General features: G+C 36.5%; 1 protein-coding gene across 1 annotated transcript; it reads right to left on the bottom strand.

Moving 5' to 3' along the window:
• Positions 1 to 12394: 12394 nt before the first annotated feature.
• Positions 12395 to 15071, bottom strand: LOC108994864 (receptor-like protein 7). The gene is made up of 2 exons (XM_035688862.1): positions 13591 to 15071; positions 12395 to 13059 (listed from the first exon to the last, which is right to left on the bottom strand). The coding sequence occupies exons 1-2, from the start codon at positions 15032 to 15034 to the stop codon at positions 12572 to 12574; spliced, it is 1932 nt and encodes a 643-aa protein (XP_035544755.1). The 5' UTR covers positions 15035 to 15071; the 3' UTR covers positions 12395 to 12571.
• Positions 15072 to 18663: the final 3592 nt, after the last annotated feature.

Here is an 18663-nt window from a genome sequence, read left to right as displayed (position 1 = left end):
TGGTTTCTCACATCCACAACTTCCCTCACATGTCTGCAAGTTGAACAAAGCCATATATGGGCTACGTCAATCTCCTCTTGCGTGGTACTCGCGCCTCAGTAGCAAATTAACTGATCTTGGCTTCACCATCTCAACAGCCGACCCTTCTCTTTTTCTGTATTACACTGGCAGCATCACCATTTTCATTTTAGTTTATGTTGATGATTTACTAATAACTAGTTCATCGCAACAAGCCATTGAGGAACTCTCAGCTCTTCGAGAAGACTTTCCTATAACTGATCTCGGCAAACTGAAATATTTTTTAGGGGTCGAAGCTACCTACAATTCTGCTGGTTTGCTACTTACACAGCAAAAATACATCATTGATCTTCTTAACAAAACCAACATGATGCATGCAAAACCTGCCAAGTCCCCGATGGCCACATCAGAAAAACTTAGTGCTTTTAATGGAAGCTTGTTTGAGGATTCGACACTATACCGCATTGTTATTGGCTCTTTGCAGTACCTCTCTTTCACTAGGCCCGACCTTGCATTTGCTGTGAGCAAGGTGTGTCAGTTTATGCATGCACCAAGAGTACCCCATTGGCAAGTCGTCAAGCGTATCATTCGCTACCTCAAACACACATCTCACATTGGTCTACAATTCTCTCCGTGTTTGACTCCCAACCTTATTTTTTTTTCTGACGCCGACTGGGTTGGCTGCCCAGATGACAGAAGATCAACCAGTGGCTATTGCATTTTCCTTGGTTCCAACTTAATTTCCTGGTCTTCAAAGAAGCAACCTACAATAGCTAGATCATCAATGGAAGCCGAATTCAAAGCCATTGCTAATACTACAGCCGAAGTAATTTGGATGCAACAACTCTGCCGAGACCTTGGTATTACACTCAACCGTGCGCCCCTTCTCTACTATGATAACATTGGTGCAACATACTTGTCTTCAAATCTTGTTTTCCATGCTAGAACCAAGCATGTTAAAATCAATTTTCACTTTGTGCATCATCGGGTTCTTAACAAGTCTTTAACTGTCTCCTTCATTTCTGGAAAAGATCAGCTCACCGACATCTTGACTAAACCCCTCTCAGCAGCTCGCTTCACTCAATTATCTTCAAGTAGGGGTGTCAAATCATATTAACAGGTCGTGTTCGTGTCGTGTCAAGGTATGTGCATTATACTTAATGGGTCAACACGAACATGACCCGTTAAGGATTTCGTGTCAAAATTCTAAACCCGAATACGACACGATAAGATAACGGGTTAACACGACACGACCTGTTATGACCCGTTAATAAATAAGAAATAAATTGACACGACGTGATACGACACGACCCGTTCCGTTTCAACCCGTTTACGTTAATGGGTTGAACAGACACGATACGACACGACACGATCCGTTTGACTTAATTGATTTTATATAAATATTTAAATATAAATAATATCTATAAAAAATAAAAAACTAACTACAAGTCTAAAATTATAATCCAAACAAATATGATCCACACAATTTGTAATAATATTCATAATTAAAATTACATCCCAAATATAATAAATAAAACATACAATGTAAATATATTAATGTTACAATCCCAAATATAATAAAAAATTAAAAACACAGATCTAAACAAATTTAGAACTTGAAGATAGAAGTGGAGCGTCCTCTTTGCCTTTTAGGTCTAAGGGTATAAAGGTCAATTTAATTTTCTTAACGGGTCATAACGGGTTATAACGGGTTGACCCGTTAGTGACCCGTTAAGCAATCGTGTCTTAACGGGTCAACCCGTTTTGACCCGAACCTGTTAAGGCTAAACCCTAACCGGCTTTTATTGTGTCGTGTTTGTATTGGATTAAAGGGTCGTGTCACATATTGCCACCCCTATCTTCAAGTTTTCGCCTGCAATCCTTACTGCTTGACTTGAGGGAGGATGTTAAGGAAAATTCCACGTCTAAAGCACCATCACAGACATCACAGGCAAGTAAATCGGGTAAGACCCCATAACAAACTCTGCACAGCCAGCTGCTGCCCTTGCTAAGGATCCTGCCTGCATGAGTCACACTGCTACGCTGCTACAACTATGTGCTGCCTCTGCTGTACTACATTCTGCAACTTGTAACAAATACCATTAGAATATTCCTGTAATAATTATTCTTAGCAAGCTACTATATAAAGGCATTTGCCTCTGTAAATCAATTCAAGGAGAAGAAACTTTTCACAACTTTTCTATCTTTACACATGCTTTCTTTCCTTATAATATAGAACAGATGCACCCAATTTGATATTAGGTAGAAAGCAGATTATTTCTAAAGCAGAAGGGCCACTCAATTACATGTTCAAATTATGTTTTCATCCCCCCCTCTCTGGGGTTGATGATTTTGTATCTATATACAAAAAGGGCGGTCCACATGGTATATACAAAACCAAAACAAAAGAAGGGAAGAAATATGTACTCTGATGGTATGACTATGAAGAAGATGAGGATGCAGAGGAAATGAAAGAGATTGGTGGTGAGTTATGACATATACACTAGCGGCCATGAATGACCCTCTTCCTACCAATGTTGAGTTTAGAACAAAATATATGCACAATACTGACCTCAAAAATTTTAATCTTCCGTATCATCTTCTATGTTGTCACCCTCACTATCGCCCTCTGCCTCAACCACAACATACTTGTAGCCTATGCAAGACAATAATCTCATCATGGGAAGAATCACTAGAAGAATTTTAACAGTGCTACTGTCATATTGTTGCTCCTGCCCCAAAACCAAGTCCAGTCAATATGAACGTCCAATCAAATCCAATCAGCATGGTTGAAGCTGTCTTTTGAGATTTTGGTGATGCTGATGGCGTTGTTACTCCAACGTTGCATTTTGCCTTCAAAGGGGGGCCACAAGGCACAAAGTCCTTTGTTCCCTTCGTAAGAATCTTCTGAAAATGTGGCAAATTTCTTGATGAGTGGAATTAGTCCCACCAATTGATTGAAAGAAAGGTTTAGCACTGAGAGGAAAATAAGACTATTTGCAAGTTGCACAGGGATCTCCCCTTCCCCGGTAAGCTTGTTTCCTAACAAATGTAATGACTCCAGCTGAGTCAAGTTTGCCAGAGATGCTGGGATATAGCCTGTAAAAGCATTATGTGACAAGTTGAGAATATATAGTGATTTGAGTCCTATTTCATCTGGTATTGGCCCATCAAGATTGTTGCAGGACAGGTAGATCATTGAAATAAAAAGAGTTAGAATCTTCACCAGTTCCCTCTCTAAACTTTGAAGGTAACTCCAACTGAATCTTGATAATAAATCTTACTCAATTAATTCCAAGACTTCATACTGGAGGTGGTTGAGCTTTGATTGGGCCTCATCTTTAGCATCCATGATTGCCTTCCACTTAGAAAAGCATTTTACTGGAGAATTACCAATGAAATTGTTTGAAGCTATATCTACAATTTGAAGCATTGGCCAGTTGACATTATGCCCGGGACAACCAATGGGCCTACTAAAGTTGTTAGACTGCAAAACAAGTACACACAACATGATATGTTCTTCAAGTAATATGGGAAGATATCCTCAATGTGGTTGTTACCTATGTCAAAAACCTCCAACTTTGTGCAATTGGCCAGGGACTTTTGTAAGTGTTTGACAAGTTGGTTTCCATTGAGACCTCAAGCTTGTAATCCACAATGAAATATATTAGAAATTGTGCCACTGAGATTGTTTTTCCTTAGATCTAGCACCCCAAGAGTCCTACGCATCCCACTCAAGCTTTAGGGAATTGTGCCACTGAAGGAATTATCTGACAAATAAAGAACTAGGAGGTAGGTTGCATTACATATTGATGCAGGAGAGATACTCCCTAAAATTACCCAAGTGTCACTGTAACGCAGCGGGAATATCTACCAATTCACTCAACAAATTGGTTAGTCTTCAAGAATACAATTAATTTGATAAAAAATTAAATATATAAAATAAACGAAGTGCGTAACACCAAAATTGGTATCAAAGGGAAACCCTTTAAATAACTATTTAAAAGTAAAACCTTACGGGGCAACCAAACTCAGAAAAATCAATTTTATTATTTGAAAATCAATTACAAGTAAAATTCAATTACAAGACCTTTATCAATTGACACTCTTACTTGACTAGACAAATGACTCATTTGTCTTCTACCGCAGTAGCAGCCAGACCCTTTAACGAACTTCAAACATTGACTTTTCTCCTGGAATTCCAGTGGTTGAACTCGATCACATCAACTCCGACACGGAGTATGCACGCACTCAAAAAGAGAGATAAAACACAAGAGAATTTTCTCACACTCAAGTACTACTCTCTGAGAGAAACAATATGAAAATTTTTCAAAGAACTTTCTCACCAAAATATGCACTAGAAAGTACTCTAGAAAATATACATATTTGAATCTCTAATGATCCTAACCAATAGGATCACTTAAATAAATAATTTGAAAATCAATTCCAATTGCAGTAAGATTCTGCTGACGGAACAAATCTGATAAAGTTTGATCTGCAGTAGGACTTTGCTGACAGAATGAGTCTGGTAGGAATTTGATCTGCAGTAGGACTCTGCTGACGGACGCGAAGTCGTATCCAGATGAAATACTGACATTTCGATTTCAGATCAACCTCTTCTCTGGATAAGTGCAAATTCATTAGGACTCGATTTTCCCACTTATGACTTATCTAAACAACTTTTAATACCTCTTAGATAAAATTAATATTGTTATAGATAAAGTTATTAAATAATTTATATTCATACAAAATTACCAACTTAATGATAGGAAAAACTATATCATTTTAATCACCTAATCCTATACAAATTTATCAACTTAGTCACCTAGAGCCAAACTTTTACATCTACACTCCCATTGAATTTATTGCTTGCAAGAGAGAAGAAATAAGCAACAGTGAGGAAGTTGTTGTTAATGCAAACATGTATAATCGAGCTGAAATTATTTCTTGAGAAAGCCAAGTACGTAACAGATGGTGGGAGATTTGGGAGTTTCCCTGGATCTGGTTGGAGTGAAGGTCGAGGACACTCAAAGAAGAATGAGTGAGTGAAGATCCTTCAAAAGTAAAAAAATAGTGAAAAGATAGATTTAACTCAAAAAGATTAGGAAGTTTCCAGATCTATCTGGGTATCTCTATGCTAATCTGGTTGTTTGAAAGGTCTAGAATTGCTAATTTGGATTGAATTCTTAAGAAATTAGGACATGAGTTTAGGTTGCTAGAAGCCAATTTTAATGTAGTAAGTTGGGGAAAGGAGTGTAATGAAGAATTAGTTACATTATACTCAATCGATCAGCTGTTGTATGACAGATCAATCTTTGTAAATTGCTCAACTGCTGAATCACAACAAGCTGCAAGGAGCTATTGAAGTTGTTTGAAGAAAGTGATAAGATCTAATTAAGACCTCGGAGATCAAAGATTGACACTGGTATTCTCCCTTCCAAGTTGTTGCTACTCAAATCAATGGTCTCTAGTATAGTAGAAGAAATATTGGGAAATTGATTGAGTTGACCAGAAAATTGGTTGCCAGAAAGAAGTAGGTTTTGCAATGATGAAAGGGAAAATAGAGAAACTGGAATACTCCCTTCTAGTGAATTGTAATACAAATCAAGGTTTACTAAATACTGAAGCTTTTCTAGTGAGTAGAGGTAATCTGACCAATCATATGATTACAAGAAAAAGTTTATTTGAGTCAGATTCTTGGCCATGCTAAGTGAAGTAATCGGCCCACTGAGACTGTTCCCTGAAAAATCCAAATCAAACAATTGTGTAGGAAAGTCTGGCAAAGAACCATGAAGTATCACTCATTATAAGACAAGTCAAGAATCTCTAGTGTTGGTAACTGGAAGATCTTTTTTGGGAATGTGTCGTATAACCAAGAAGAGCTAAGACGCAAGGATGTCAATTAATATTTGAATTTCGGGAAAAGCTCTAGAATTGGTGTACAGAAAATGTTATCATCCAGATGAATAATCGAGAGGAACTGAAGGTTTAGTAAGGAGTAATCGATAGCACCTGAAAGATAACAATTTGAGAAGCTTAAAACTAGTTGAATATGATAAAGTCCAACACCACTTTTTCCCTCGTAATGATATGTTGACTCCATCTGTGAGAGGAGTTATCCCCTGGACCAGACCAGGAGAAGGGCCTGGGTTGAAGCCCAGACATAAGGCCTGAACTGGGATGAGCATGCTAGAAGGGCTCGAGTCAGAACCCAAACATGAGATCTGGGCCGGGCCGAGCATACCTTAGAGGCCCAACTAGATGAGATGGTTAGACAAGAAACCATAGCAAACATATGGCAGGGAAGATAGTTTGATGCCCCACTGGCCGATAGACAGAGACATTCACCAACTCCAAGTATCGGTGCCTAAACATGATAGGAAGGTAGCAATGAACTGAGTAAGGCAATGCCACATTAATGAGAGGGAAGAAACTGAGAGAGTAAGGCAACGCCGCATTAATGAGGTAGAAGAAACTTAGAGATGAAGGCATGTTGCATTTAATGCGGCCCGAGGCTTGGTACGAACGATATGAGGCCCTGTGTCAAGGGCAAGTGCCCTGCGTACCTGGCAGAGGCCCTACTGCATTAATGAAATGGAAAGAGTTGTAAGGGGAGGGCACCCCGCATTCAATGCGTCCCGGGGCTCGGTATGCTCAACATTAAAGCCCAGTGTCAGGAGCAGTCACCATCAAACCTAAGTGTCCTATAGCACGGTGAATGGGCAACATGAGTATCTGATCTCATACAAAGCGACGCCTCACTATCATGAAGGCTAGACCGTCGAGTATAAATAGGTATCATCTGGAATTAGTAAAAAGGTTAACTTCTATATACATTCCTAAGATTACTTTCCTTAAGATATACTCTCTGCATCTCTTACATTGAGACTAATTTGAGCGTCGGAGGTACCACGGATCCCGAACTCCCCATTCTCCTCCTTGGAAGGAAGAGTCCGAGTGCTGCCAGCGTAGAGCTGTCCAGGCCTGCAAAACACGACATCAACACCATCAATTAAGATGAAGTTCTATTAGTTCTAAAAGATTCCGATCTAGCATATGCAAATTTGGATATTCAAATTTCAGGGAATGAGGAGCTCCTAGAAAATAAAGGGTAGACATATCAAGAATAACCAACCTCGTCAAGCGTGAAATGGCAATCGGAATCTATTATTAGCTTATCGTATAATAACATTTGATTAGGTTTGGATAGTGAGTTGAGATGAAAGTTAAAAGTTGAATAAAATATTATTTTTTAATATTATTATTGTTTTAAGATTTGAAAAAGTTAAATTGTTTATTATATTTTATATAAAAATTTATAAAAATTATAATAATGAGATGATATAAAATGATTTAGATTGTTTCTCAATCCAAATCTAACCTCATTTTTTAGTTACATGTATCACATGCACATTAGTTAAAGTGTACATCACCTGATTACTTCATTATATATATTTTTGTACTTTATTTTTATGATGAAATACAAGGTTCTAGACTTCTTTTTATCTTCCAATCAAGCTTTCCCCTTTCCCTCTTATCATGGTATAAGATGTAACCCTAATTTATTAGTGATGATTCACCATGGTTGTCGCCTCTGATGATTCTTCTTCTTCTTCCACTGTTCAACATCATACTTTTGAGGATTATTCAAATCCTTATTATCATCAAAGTGGTGATCATCTTGGAGCGATTCTCATTTCCCAGCCACTGAATGGAGACAATTATCTCACATGGAATTGATCCACGTCCATAGCACTCATTGACAAGAACAAGTTGTGTTTTGTTAATGGAGCTCCGCCACTGCCTGCAGAGACAAATCCAATGTATAATGCATGGATCTGACGCAATACTGTCGTTCTATCGTGGTTGCTTAATGCTTTATCGAAGGACTATCGTGGTTGCTCAATGCTTTATCGAAGGAAATCGCTTCTTCACTCATCTACATCAACTCTGCTGACGAGATGTGCCAAGCTTAGGTTCTAGAGGTACTAGAGACTAAAAAGGTTACTTGAATTGTCGAGTCCACCCTACAGGTTACACCTGCCCATAAACAGCACTCGATACTGTGATTCCAGAGCACCATTTTTGTGAAGGATCTCCCTTTGAAATGAATTCTTTCTTCAATTGGAGGTACAAGGATTGCTGATCCTCCAAACATTGGCCAGAGACTAGAAAAACAGATCAGCTGAGCAAAGTTGACAATACTGGTAGTATGAAAGAAAAGCGATGAAAAGAACTGAAGTCTCGTTGGAACTCATATCAAGAGAGACCTGTACGGTAAAGAATTGAAAACGGAGATGAAATTTGTAGTGGGTTCAGGAACTGATTATGAATAGGTAGGGTTAGGCACAGGCAATAACTTAAAGTGTAGAATGAGATCGAGGTTGAAGGAGAAGAAAAAGTGCGGTCCAAGAAACTGCATCTCTGTCTGTATCATGTTTGTCTTGTATATTGGAAAAGACGCGTTTGTGTGGGTCTTTCTTTATTCCAATCAAGATTTTTTTTTTTAGAATAACAAAGACCTCCATTCATAATATCAGACACATATATAGTTATTTGTACAATCGTCACACATGCAAAAAAACATAAAACCAGAGAGAACAAACACTGTATTGCCCAGCAAATACATAAAAGACAACATTAACTCCCAGAAAATGAAACAATATCATCAGCAAGCCTAGTAGCTAGAAATGGTGGAGGTTCTTACCACCATTGTAATGTATTATCCACTGATATTGCATGATGAGCTAAGATATGGGCTGTCTCATTTTCTTGTCTAACCATATGAACAATTTTATAATGTAGGAAACAGGACAACAATGATTTAATCTCACGTATCAATGGGCCACAATGTGACAAATGCTCATAATCTGAAAAAATTACTTCCACAATAACCAAAGAATCACCCTCTAAAATCAAATCAAAGACACCCAATGGTAAAAGTATTTGAAGTCCCCATAAAGAAGCAAGGGCCTCAGTTTCATCCACCTCATATACATCATCCTTTCTTCTACACATAGCCATAAGCCTTTCACACCTCTCATTTCTAAGAATTGCACCCACACCCGACTTATTTAATAGATGAAAAACAGCCCCATCAAAATTCAACATACATTTACCAACTGGAGGAGGATGCCAACATAATAATGGAATCTGCTTATGAACCTGTTCAGAAGCCTTGATCTGCTGAAAGTTCTCCATGTACTTTAGACAAGAGATAATAATATCATGTATACTTGTCAGTATTGTCAAATATGCAAAAGTTTCTATATTTCCAAATTCCCCAAGCAATAATTAGGAAATGAGAAAGTGTAGAGATATCAACATGTTGAACAATATCCCAAACCAACATATCAAATCACAAATAGCTACTGCAATCAAAACAGCTCACATAAAAAAAATCCATCTAAATCCGAATTAAGTTGGGACAAGTACATAAAAGCATGAAGAGTATCCTCCACCCCACATCACAGAAATCACAAATCAAACAATTAAAAATTTGCATGGACAATAAATTCTAATTCTGCTTTGAAGGTAAATTGTTACCACAAGCACGTCAAGCAAAAATTTTCACCTTATTAGGAATTTTTAGGTTCCAAATAGTCTTCCAAAGTAAATGATTAATGTATCTATTTGAGCTAGCCCCCTGATCTTCCCCAGAAAGAATGTTCAGAGCAACATAGTAGTCTGATTTCACAGTAAACAGACCATTTTTCATGTGTTTCCAAACCAGTTGGTCACTGCATCACTGAGCAAAAATAAGAATTTCAGAGTCTGAACAACCTCACTGGGAAGAAATACATGATGCACTAACTCACAATTCAGCCTATAAGGAAACCCCCAGAAGTGTAGCAGCCCAACCATCAGATGATAGAATATTACAAGGAGTAAGTACTTTGCTCCCAAGAAAATGAGGCAGTCAATTATCATCCCATAATCTAATTTGATCTCCACTACCTATCATCCATGAACATCTTGAATTAATAATCATTGGCATAAAAAATACTTATACAAAAAAATGACAGAGCACTACCCAAATTAATGTGTAAAAAATCAAAATGGGGAAAATACTTTGCTTTAAAGACTTTATAAAACAATGAATTTGGATAATGAAGAAGCCTCCAACTTTGTTTTGCCAAAAGAGCTAAATTATAAAAGCTTCAAGATCTCCAAAAGCTCATAACACCTCTAAATTTTAAAAAGTACAAACGTTTCCAACTAGCCCAATGAATTTTCCTCTCTTCAACCTGTTGTCTCCACTGAAACCGACCATACATCCTCTCTTATTCTTGACAAAAACCTTTAGGTAGCTTGAAAAAACTCATGGTGTAATTCAAAATAGTTTGAACCACTGCTTTAATTAAAATCTCACGACCTGCTTGTGGAAGAAGTTTCTCATTCTAGTCCTGAAGCTTAGCCCAAACATTCTCCTTGATATCCTAAAAAGTGTTAATTTTAGATCAATCCATAAAGGAAGGTAAATCAAGATACTTATCATGGTGTTGAATGGACTAAGGACCCCATATTTCTTTGATTTCCTGCAATGTTTCCCTCCACACATTATCACTAAACATCAACTTTGTTTTCTGTTTTCTCCGAATTGAACTGCTGTCTTGAAGCAGCCCCCATATGCTGATAAGATGTGCTGTAATTTGTCATTAGTAACAACAGTTGCTTGACTAAAAATAAATGATTAATATGGGGAGCTACGCGGCATTGTATTATATAAGCATGACCGATGGTACCATCTATAAGATGAACTGGAGCCCTTCTAAGAAAGTTAGATTCACTTTTCAATCATTTTACCAAGTTCTAACTAGTCTTGGAATGACCATGTCCCCATGGAAGAGTATATGACAGACGAAAACTCCTTCAAAATTAGTTTTTTTTTCGTATGGAAAATATCATTGGACAAGATCCTCACCACAAATAATTTAAGGAAACGTTGGGTAATGGCGTTGGATTGGTGTTATATGTGAAGAAGAATGGTGAATCAGTAGATTATTTGCATTTACATTGTGAGGTGGCTAGGACCACGTGGAATGATATTTTCGTGAGAATTGGATTTTCATGGGTCATACCTCTTAGACCGGTAGACTTCTTTGCAAGCTGTAGAGGCTTTCGAGATAACTCACAAGTGGCAACCATATGGAGAATGGTTCCTATATATATGTGCTGATGTATTTGGCAGGAGAGAAATGATAAAAGTTTTGAAGATCTAAGAGAAGAATAGATAAGTTAAGTTTTCTTTCTTAAATCATTGTTCTTATGGGCAGAGGCCATTGTTTGTAATGGGCTAAATGTCGATTATTTTCTCATTTCGATTATAAACTCTAACTAGGTGATTCTCATATATCCTAATAAAACTTCTTGATTACCTATTAAAAAAATTGTTTGAATATAACTTTTTTAATATAATTTTTGTTTTGAAAATTGAAAAGTTGTATTATTTTTTGTGTTTTATTTAGAAGTTTAAAAAAATTATAATGATTAAGTAATGATTAGGTCGACCGACAACTACAATAAACATTGACTTCTATCTAATATCTTCAAAAAGTTTATATATACAATATAGCAATGATAAAATTAGTAAGGATTTAAGTAACATGTTTTAGTATTAAGAACATGATTTCCTCTAATATTTTTAAATATTTTAAATATTCTCATTATAAATATATAGATAATATTATACAAAATAATAAATATGAAATTATTCGAATTATATGAGCTTATACGAGTCGTGCAGAGCTTTATACGAGTTGTAATATTTAATGATCGATTATAATTTTGTGTTTACAAATAGCTCATCCAGCCGAACTCGAATTTGACCGAAACAATTTTAACCAGCTTATTGAATAGTATTGTTTATTTACAGCTCTACTTAAAAAAAGCATTTTTATTTTAAATATAAGCAAAACTATTCCTCATAATGGGTGATAGTATAGTTTGAGGGTTTTTGTTTATATATCTCTATGCCTAGTTTGAATAGTGAGATGAGATGAGATAATCTGAAAATAGTAATGAAATAATTTGTAAAAATAAGTAAAATAGTTTGAGTTAAAATGTTTATGGAATTTTAGAAAATGAAAGAAAAAAAATTGAATAAAAATATTATCAAATAAAAATATTTTTATAATAAATTTTTGTTTTAATATTTGAAAAAGTTTAATTATTTATTTAGTTTTATTTGTAAGTTTGGAAAAATTATAATGATTAGATAATTGATTAGATATAAAATTAAATATTGACAATTAAAAAATGTTTGTATTTATAATATTTAGATATTAAGATGAGATGAATCAATGTTCGAAAGAGTGAGTAATGCGTTAAAACAGGGGCATGCTCAGTTTCAACATCACGATTCACATCTGCACCGCATAAGTCACCAGCAAATCTATATCACGTACAGAAGTATTTCAATAATACATATTAGCAATTACAATGATAAAACCTTAAGAAAACTCTCATATCAAATTGCCTGACCACATTTTTTTTTTTATTCTGCATTATATCGAAACTGGGGGAAAACTATACTAATGCCTTTGCCTCTTCTTCAAGAAATCAGCTTGGGGAAGATTTTTGAAAGAATGTCATCAAGTTGTTGGGAATACCATATCCTCCACCTCTTTGAAAATATATTCGGTAAGATGATAATTCCAAGGCCATAAATAAATCCAAACTCAGCGATTATGATGTTCCAGTCAACCTCAATGTCATCATTCGAATGAGATCCTGAGTCTTTGCATTCTTCATGCAGTGGGAAGCCACATAATCCTTTGTTTCCCTCGTTGGATGTCTCCGGACGTCTCATTCGTGGAATATGCCCCACCAAGTTATTAAACGAAAGATCTAGTGATATAAGATGATTCAGTTTTCCCAGAGATGATGGGATTTGGCCTGTAAGAGCATTATGGGATAAGTTGAGAACTCCTAATGAATAGATTCCTCCTATTTCTTCGGGGATTGTCCCCTCAAGATTGTTGTAGGAAACGTCAATCACTATTTCTTCGGAGATTGGCCAGGCAGCATTGCCATTTGGCCCTGTACAACCAATTAGGGACGCATGGAATTAGAACAAGGACATGCAAATTAAATACATTCTGCAACTAACATGGCAAGTAATGTGAAATATTTCATTAAATGTAGTTGAGTATAGAGTCAAGTTCAAACTCAGAACTTTTGTTCTAATACCATGTAAAATCACTACTTATTCTAAAAGCTTACACTGATGGGAAAATATAGATTTTATTATTTATTTTATATCTTGACCTGCAATTGGACATAGATTTGGGTAGCCCTCCTTCTAGTTGGTTTTCATTGAGAGAGAGAGTTTGTAGGCCACAATTGCTAGGAAATATATCTGGAGTTGTTCCAGTGAGGTTGTTTTTCCCAAGATTTAGCACTTCTAGAGTCTCACTCATTTCAATCAAGCATTTGGGAATTATGCCACTGAAGGAATTATCAAACAGGTCCAAAACTTTGAGATATTTGGCGTTGCATATTGATCTACGATTTTTCCATGGAACTTATTGCTTGAAAGAGAGAAGAAATAAGCGAAAGTAAGGGACTTACAGATACCAGCTGGTATGCCAGCGCTGAAATTGTTCGTTGAAAGATTCAAGTATGTGGCCATTTGTAGGAGATTGGGGAGTTGCCCCTGAAGTCGATTAGAGCTGAGGTCCACGATTCTCAAAGAAGAGACCTCGGAAAATGGATGCAGTTTCCCTGAAAATTGGTTCTTGGAAAGCTGTAGTTTCTGCAATTTTGGAAGGGAAAACAGAGAAAGTGGAATACTCCCATCCAGTGAATTGTTACGCAAGTCAAGGTTCACAAGACTCAAAAGCACTTCCCATCGAGTGGAAGTAACTTGACCAGTTAAATGATTGTGAGAAAGGTTAATTTCGGTCAGATTCTTGGCCATGCTGAATGATGGAATTGATCCAGTGAAATAGTTCATTGACATATTCAAATAGAGCAATTGGGTAAGATTTGCAATTGAGTATGGGATTGATCCATGGAAATTGCAGCTTGAAAGATCTATTCTGGACAACATAGTAAGGTTAGCAATAGAATCAGACAATGTGCCTGAAAAGTTTGTCTTGCTAAGCACCAGGGTTCTAAGAGATCTATTACGAGGAAAATCAGGCAAGGAACCTTGGAGTAGTGGATTATTAGATAAATCAAGAATCTCTAGTGTTGGTACCTGGAAGATCTTTTCTGGAAATGTATCATACAACCCAGAAGTAGTGAGAGATATGGACTTCAAGTTTTTGAACTTTGCAAATAACTCTGGCACATGAGTAGACAAATTGTTATTATCCAGACGAATAACCAAGAGAGACTGAAGCTTGAGTAAGGAAGAATGAAAAGGGCCCGAAAGATGACAATTTGACAAGCTCAACACTCTTAGATTTGGTAGTGAAGATGATATAATTTGGCACCACTCATTCCCTTGTGCTGACATGTTTACACCATCAAGATGAAGTTCCATAAGCTCCCGGAGATTTCGAACCAGCATGTGTAGAGTTGGATTCTCTAGTTTCAATACAGGGAAGTAAAAGGTAGATAAATCAAGAACGACCAAGCTTGTTAAGCGTGAAATCGCAATAGGAATCTGCCCTGCAAAGCCAGCATTTGAAAGGTTCAAGCATCTCAAATTCGTCAACCTTTCAAACTCTGATGGAATCTGAGAATTGGTGAAATTGTTATGTGCCAAATTCAGGTTCTGGAGGTGCTGAAGACTAAACAGGCTACTTGAATTGTCAAGACCAGCAGAGATTGATTCACTGCTCAAGTCTAGACCAATAACACGTCCCAGGCTACAGTACACACCTTTCCACAAACAGCAATCGACACTTCGATTCCAGTGCACCAGTTTTGGGGAGGAAGCCTCGTCGAATTGGAGACTATTCTGCAATTGGAGCAACAAGGATTTCTGGTCATCCAAACACTCACCAGTGACTATGGGTATCAAGAAAAGCCAAGTAAAGAATGGAATTTTCGTTGTAGGCTGCATTGAGAATACCCACACAATAAAGAAATGAAAAGTTGGTGCAAACAATAGAAAGCTCAAGAGAGAGAAAAGTGAAGAATTGGGGACAGAAGAAGTAGCTGTGTTCATGGATGTCAAGCCTTGCCGTTGGGTTTACGGTTTGCAATTTTCTATGGACTCGTAGAAAATTGCCTACACAACTGGTGACTCCTGCGCAGAAAATGATGTCGATTTGTTATCGCTAGAGCTTAGCTTTCACAAGTCTTTGCCAAAACTTTTGCGTGCCTCTTCAAACTTTTTCTTTTTTTCCAAAATTAAATGATAATGTTTATTTTAACAAAATCATTACAATTTCTTTGCTATTTCACTTCCATGGAAAACGCTTTGAAGTTTGAATTTCTCCTGACCAAAAGACACGGGATTGGGCATTCACATTTTCTCCCCTTTGGGATTCTTTTGGGCCAAAGTCCATTTAAGTTAGTCATGGTCAATACTTTGATTTCTTGTGTTCTATTTCTTCGTCATTCTTGAGAAGAAAATACAAAGGTTTATACGTGGAATTAGACCTTCTTTTTTTTTTCATTACGGATCTAATGGTCTACTTAAATTGCAAATTTAAGCTAAAAAAATCTATTTATCTTATTGACATTACAGAACATAACTGTTGTATTTTTGTAAAGTTGTTCTTTCAGAATAATTCGGTGGAAAAAGTGTTGAAGAATACGAGAAAATTGGTTAGAATTATCTTGCACATTCTTTTGTTAGGAATAATAAGAGAAAAAAAATAAAATGAAAGTTGAATCAATCGTATATGAATAATGCTAGATATAATTAGATTAGAGCGTTCAAGTCCTGTACACTCATTTGAAAAAAAAAAAGTGGGACACACAATTAAAAAAATGATACTGCTACACCCACCCACACTCTGCACCGACAGTGTCATCGAGAAGGCCTTTTTTTTGTGATTTATTTTGAAACATTTTTTTAGATCCTTTAAACATTTAAAAATAAAAAATAAAAATCACAAACTCATTAAAAACAACTTACTTAACTATTAAGTATAAATAAATAAAAATAAAAAAGAGAAGAAATCGGTGAGGATCCTTGGTAAGCCAAGCATTTTCCTTAAAAATATATATATTTTTTTTATGTAAGTCTTAGATTTATCTATTTTTTTTTAATTACTCTCATGCTAGTGAGTCTGTAACTAATTTTAACACAAATCTAATCATCCATGCTGAGTAAAAACAGGGGGAAGATTTGCTTTCATATCACGTCTTCAACAATTCACCAGTTATGGATATCATTATGTGGATCTAATAATATTTATTCTTTATTTAAGAGCGTTTGAAATATTTATAAAGACAATAATAGATGTCGTAGCATTCACTTTATTTTTTTGAATAAGAATAACCAATTTTATTTAACTTTAGCTTAGCAAATGTTGGATACAAGGAGGGACTTCCAAAGAAATGCTCTCCTCAAAGAATTTTAATGTATTTTTAGCTAAACAATGAGCAATACAATTGAAATTTCTAGAGACATGCATGATAGACCATTTTGGCCTGTTCCTGAGCTCGGATTTGATGTCTTGAATGATCAAACCTGTTGTGCTCCAGTCTCTTGGCTCCCTCTTAAGGTCATGAACCACATTGAGTGCATCCCCTTCAGGAATTACGCTATGAATACTTAATTGTCTACACAAAATGATAACTTTGAGAGCAACCATAGCCTCAACAAGCTTGACATTAGGAAACAAACTTTTTTGGAATCTCAATGTAGCAACCACTTGGCCCTCCCAATTCTTGACTACCATCTCTATTCCCACTCTACAACATACTCGATCAATAGTTGCTGGCCTTGAATACGTTCATTGGTGGAGAAGTCTAGTTAGACACATGAGGCCTCTCTGATTCCACACCACCATAGTTCATTTCATTAGCAGACTTAAAATGTCGGACCATCTATCGAGTAATTTGTACCAGTTTTGAGGGGTCCTTATATTTCTCTTCAAACACAAAGAGATTCCTTCTCTTCCATACATGATAGACAGTAACAGCAAAAAAATCAATATCTTTCTCACTTAGAGATGAAAACAGAAGCCTCACTAACTCTCTGAACGTATCAAATCTGACTTGGACCTTCTATAATCTCCTGGAGGAAACTCCCTACACATCCTGCACTGATGCACAAGACCATAAAGCATGTATAACAGATTCATGTTCCAGATTACGAAAAGGACATAAAGGAGAGTCCCTTATTTTCCTCTTGTAGAGATTGAGATTTGTTGGCAATGAGTCATGGTCGGCCCTCAACAATAGTATCTTAGCTGCAATTGGAACCTTAACTTTCAATATTTTAGACCTAATCTCCTTGTGACTTGCTCGAATAGAGGGTTGACCTATGGATGACAAATTCATTTCACCAAGAAGATGATAAGCACTCTTTACTGTAAATTGACCATCTTTAGTGCACCTCCATGCCAACTGATCTGAAATGCCAGTCCAGCTGATAGGAATCCCACATATTTTGCTAATATCCTCTTCTGTAAAAATAATTCTTAGTACAGGCAAGTTCAATGCTTTTGTATGCTCATCAATCAAATTATTGACTTGCCAATGTGATACCTCTCAACCAAAGGAGTCTGTACCTTGAAGGAAGTAGGTTGAGGAATCCACTCGTCTCTCCATATGTTAATAGCCTCCTTATTCCCAATCCTCCACAACATGCCCTCTTCCAGAATAGGTCTAGCTTCGAAGGAACTTCTCCAAAGGTAAGAGGCATTGCTGCCAAGCCTTGCATGTAAAAAGTCAGATCTGAAAAAATACTTGGCTTTCATCACTTTTGCTGCCAATGAGTGGGGTTGTTGTATCAATCTCTAACCATGCTTGGCTAAGAGTGCAAGATTAAACTGCTCAAAGTCTCTATAGCCTAGACCACCTTCTATTTTGATCTTACCAAGCAATTTCCAAGAAAGCCATTGAGTTTTAGTCCTATCCCCTCTACTACCCCACCAAAATTGTTGCATTAACTTGTTGATAGCATTGAGAATAGTTTTAGGAAGCTTGAAGATACTCATGCAGTAAGTTGGGATAGCTTGCACAGTTGATTTCAAAAGCACTTCTTTACTTGCATTTGAAATGAACTTCACCTTCCAATTTTGAATTCGGTTTGGTCGACTTCTCCAAATTTATTCTCTATCTAGAAGCATCCTCATATGAGTTTAATAGTCTGCTACTCCACTCCAGTGTGTTAGCTTTGCTAAAAAAACAAGCTATCATTTGCACAAAAAAAAAAAAACTTAACCAACAAAAAGCCCCTTGCAAAAGGGAAGCCAGATATGTGCCCCTTCCTCTTAGTTGTATCCAGCAAGTTTCCAAGAGCCTCAGTACAAAGAATAAAAATACAAAGGGAAAAATGATCCCCTTGTCTTAATCCTCTAGATGGTTGGAAGGGTTGCTGAGGTACACCATTAATCAATAAGGAGTATTTTACAGAAGAAACACACTACATTATCAAATATGTCCACAACTTCTCAAAGCTCATCTTAAGTAAAACAGCTTCCAAATATGACCACTCTATTCGATCATATGCTTTGCTCATGTCCAGTTTCATTGACATGTAACTCTCATTTTTACTCTTCATTCTATGTT

Source organism: Juglans regia, chromosome 3, assembly GCF_001411555.2.
Source record: "Juglans regia cultivar Chandler chromosome 3, Walnut 2.0, whole genome shotgun sequence".
In the NCBI taxonomy this organism is placed as follows: Eukaryota; Viridiplantae; Streptophyta; class Magnoliopsida; order Fagales; family Juglandaceae; genus Juglans; species Juglans regia.
The sequence above is the reverse complement of the archived record's forward strand: the minus strand, read 5'-3'. Positions and strand labels throughout refer to the sequence as shown.

Bases quoted from the DNA above. Each gene is read 5' to 3' on its own strand.
- LOC108994864 (XM_035688862.1), bottom strand. From the start codon at position 15,034: ATGCAGCCTACAACGAAAATTCCATTCTTTACTTGGCTTTTCTTGATA. The intron at 13,060-13,590 runs GTAAGTCCCTTA...TTGGTTGTACAG, and splicing joins TGGCATACCAGCTGGTATCT to GGCCAAATGGCAATGCTGCC.